At 44.3% G+C, this 2,701-nt stretch overlaps 1 protein-coding gene across 1 annotated transcript in view; it reads left to right on the top strand.

The window, feature by feature from the left end:
• LOC128956404 (fatty acid CoA ligase Acsl3-like) overlaps window positions 1-2,701 on the top strand; it is a 4,375-nt gene extending 1,674 nt beyond the window's left edge. Inside the window, exons 2-6 of the mRNA XM_054302141.1 lie at window positions 1-550; window positions 644-952; window positions 1,036-1,446; window positions 1,530-2,050; window positions 2,137-2,701. The exon at window positions 1-550 is cut by the window's left edge and continues 297 nt beyond it. Of these exons, the coding sequence (XP_054158116.1) occupies window positions 1-550; window positions 644-952; window positions 1,036-1,446; window positions 1,530-2,050; window positions 2,137-2,529 (2,184 nt within the window). The 3' untranslated portion in view covers window positions 2,530-2,701. The remainder of the gene's footprint in view (window positions 551-643; window positions 953-1,035; window positions 1,447-1,529; window positions 2,051-2,136) is intronic.

Below are 2,701 nucleotides of genomic sequence, written 5' to 3' on the forward strand. Positions count from 1 at the left end.
TACTATTATGTACTAACTTTCCTAATCGTATCGCTGGTCAAACTGTTGGTCATTGTCTATGATATCCTGACATTTCCCGTCTATTTGTTGGCCCAAAAGCCGTGGCAACGCCGGGAAAAGGCTTCAGCCATCCGTAGCCAACAGATTGATCCCGAAGATCCATTGTCGCCATGGGTTCAGTCGGTTGTTGCGCCCAAACATTTCATCGATTCGTGTCATACGGTCGATGAGGCCATCAAAAAATCCATTGACTATAACGGTCACGAAAACAATTGTATGGCCTATCGGGAGATTGTCGACGAAGAGGTTCATCATCTGAATGGCAAACCGATTACGAAATTAGTTCAAACCGACTACAAATGGGTTACGTACGGCCAGTTTGACGACCGAGTCAGTCGTATTGGCCGCGGATTGATACTGAACGGTGTTAAACCCAAAGATATTGTTATGATATTTGCCGACACATCCATCGATTGGTATACCTGTGCTCAGGCCATACTCCGGATGGGAGCGTCGGTCGGAACTTTGTATTCATCGCTTAATGATGAAGGTTTGTATAGTGGACTTTGATGATCGGGTGATGATATTTGGGAAGATAATGATTGGTTAATAATCGGGTGTTTGTTTTTTTCTCTCAATAAAGGTATTGTCCACGGATTGAACGAAACAGAGGTAACACACGTAATCACATCCAGACAATTGTTGCCGAAACTGTTGAAACTAAACAAACAGATACCGCGGATGTCGACTGTTATCTATTTTGACAATCGTGTTGCCAGTAATAAGACAAACAACGACGAAGACAATGCAATTCGCGACGAATGTAACGCTCGTACCGTCCGATTGGTACCGTTGCGCGAGTTGGAGAGTGCCGGCCAACAGGCGTCGGCCAATGGGATCACATTTGCGACCCCAAAACCCGAAGACATAGCTGTGGTGTTGTATACATCAGGTATGTGTGGGGATCTAATTATAGTGATAGTGATGATTGAATTAATAGCCTAATTATTGGTTGTTGTTTATCACTGGTCTTAGGCTCGACAGGAGTGCCAAAAGGAGTGAAGATAACTCATAAAAACTTTTTGAAAGCCATATATTCATACAAACAGCTGTTCAACAGTTTACTCGAGAGCCGCGACCAACAGCTTTATATCGGTTATCTGCCGTTGGCTCACATACTCGAATTGGTTACCGAATCGATTATGTTTATTGTCGGCATCCGTATCGGCTATTCGACGCCAAACACACTGACCGACACTTCGACAGCTGTCAGACCGGGCGATCGGGGCGATGCCAGTCTACTTCAACCAACATTTATGGTAGCCGTACCCTTGGTTTTGGATCGCATACGCAAAGGCATTGCCGACAAAATCAATCGCAAAGGACTGATTGCCAGAAAGGTATTCGAGTTTTTTGTCGACTACAAGACGTTTTGGTCGGAACAAGGTTTGTGATCCTATTTATTGTCTTTTAATTGGTATAACATTTGGTCTAAAATTTTCTTGTTGTTGATGACAATCATCCATCAGGTTTCGACACACCAATCATGAACCGAGTGTTGTGCGCTAAGTTTCAGGCAGTAGTGGGCGGCCGACTGTCCATCATATTTGCCGGCGGCGCACCATTGTCGCAGGACACACAAAAGGCCATCAAATCGTGCCTAAATATACGCCTACTGCAGGGCTACGGTTCTACTGAGACATCGATGGTCGGCTGTATTATGGATATGGACGACACCACTTTCGGTCGGGTGGGCGCACCGTTGATCGACACCAAAGTTACATTGATTAACTGGGAAGAGGGCGGCTATCGTAACACCGATAGACCCAATCCTAGAGGCGAAATGGTTATATCGAGCGATGCCGTCTCCCATGGCTACTACAAGTTGGAAGCGGCCACTGAGGAGGCCTACTATAAGGACTCTGATGGCAATACATGGTTCAAGACTGGCGATATTGCCGAAGTGTTTCCCAACGGAACGTTCAAAATTATTGACCGCAAAAAAGATCTGATCAAATTGGCACAGGGAGAGTATGTATCACTTGGAAAGGTATGTTATTTTTGTTGTTGGTTTTACCTACCGGTTCTCTCTCTCTCTCTCTCTATGGATAACTAACTCTATTTTTTACTAATCAGATTGAAGCCGAACTCAAGTGCAATCCATTTGTCGACAACATCTGCGTCTACGGGCATCTCTATCACTCATATCTGGTGGCACTGGTCGTACCCAATCAGTTGGCACTGACCAAACTAGCCCGTCGTCTCAAAGTGGACTACATATCGTACGGCGAGCTCTGTTCCGATAAGAAAATTGTCGCCTATCTGACCGCCCAAATCAAGAAACACTGCGCATCGGCCAAACTCAACAAATACGAAACACCAATGACTGTCAATCTGGTGCCCGAAGAGTGGACACCCGATACCGGTCTGGTGACGGCGGCCATGAAGCTCAAGCGCAAGAATATTGTGACCAAATATCAGAGATGTATCGACGCTATGTACCAGATATCCGATAATAATAATAGTTAGAAATTGTTTGTTTATGTGATTGTGTTGAAAGAGAGGGAGAGAGAGAGAGAGAGTATGTGTGATGAGATTAGGAGGGGAGGGGTTGTAAGGTATATACAGATACAGTACAATACGACATTATATATATATAGATTTATATGTATACCTGTATATATGATATATATATATATAC

The sequence above is a fragment of the Oppia nitens genome, unplaced genomic scaffold (assembly GCF_028296485.1).
Source record: "Oppia nitens isolate AA-2021 unplaced genomic scaffold, nextdenovo-longstitch-racon4-pilon3 scaffold2_pilon_pilon_pilon, whole genome shotgun sequence".
Taxonomy (NCBI): Eukaryota; Metazoa; Arthropoda; class Arachnida; order Sarcoptiformes; family Oppiidae; genus Oppia; species Oppia nitens.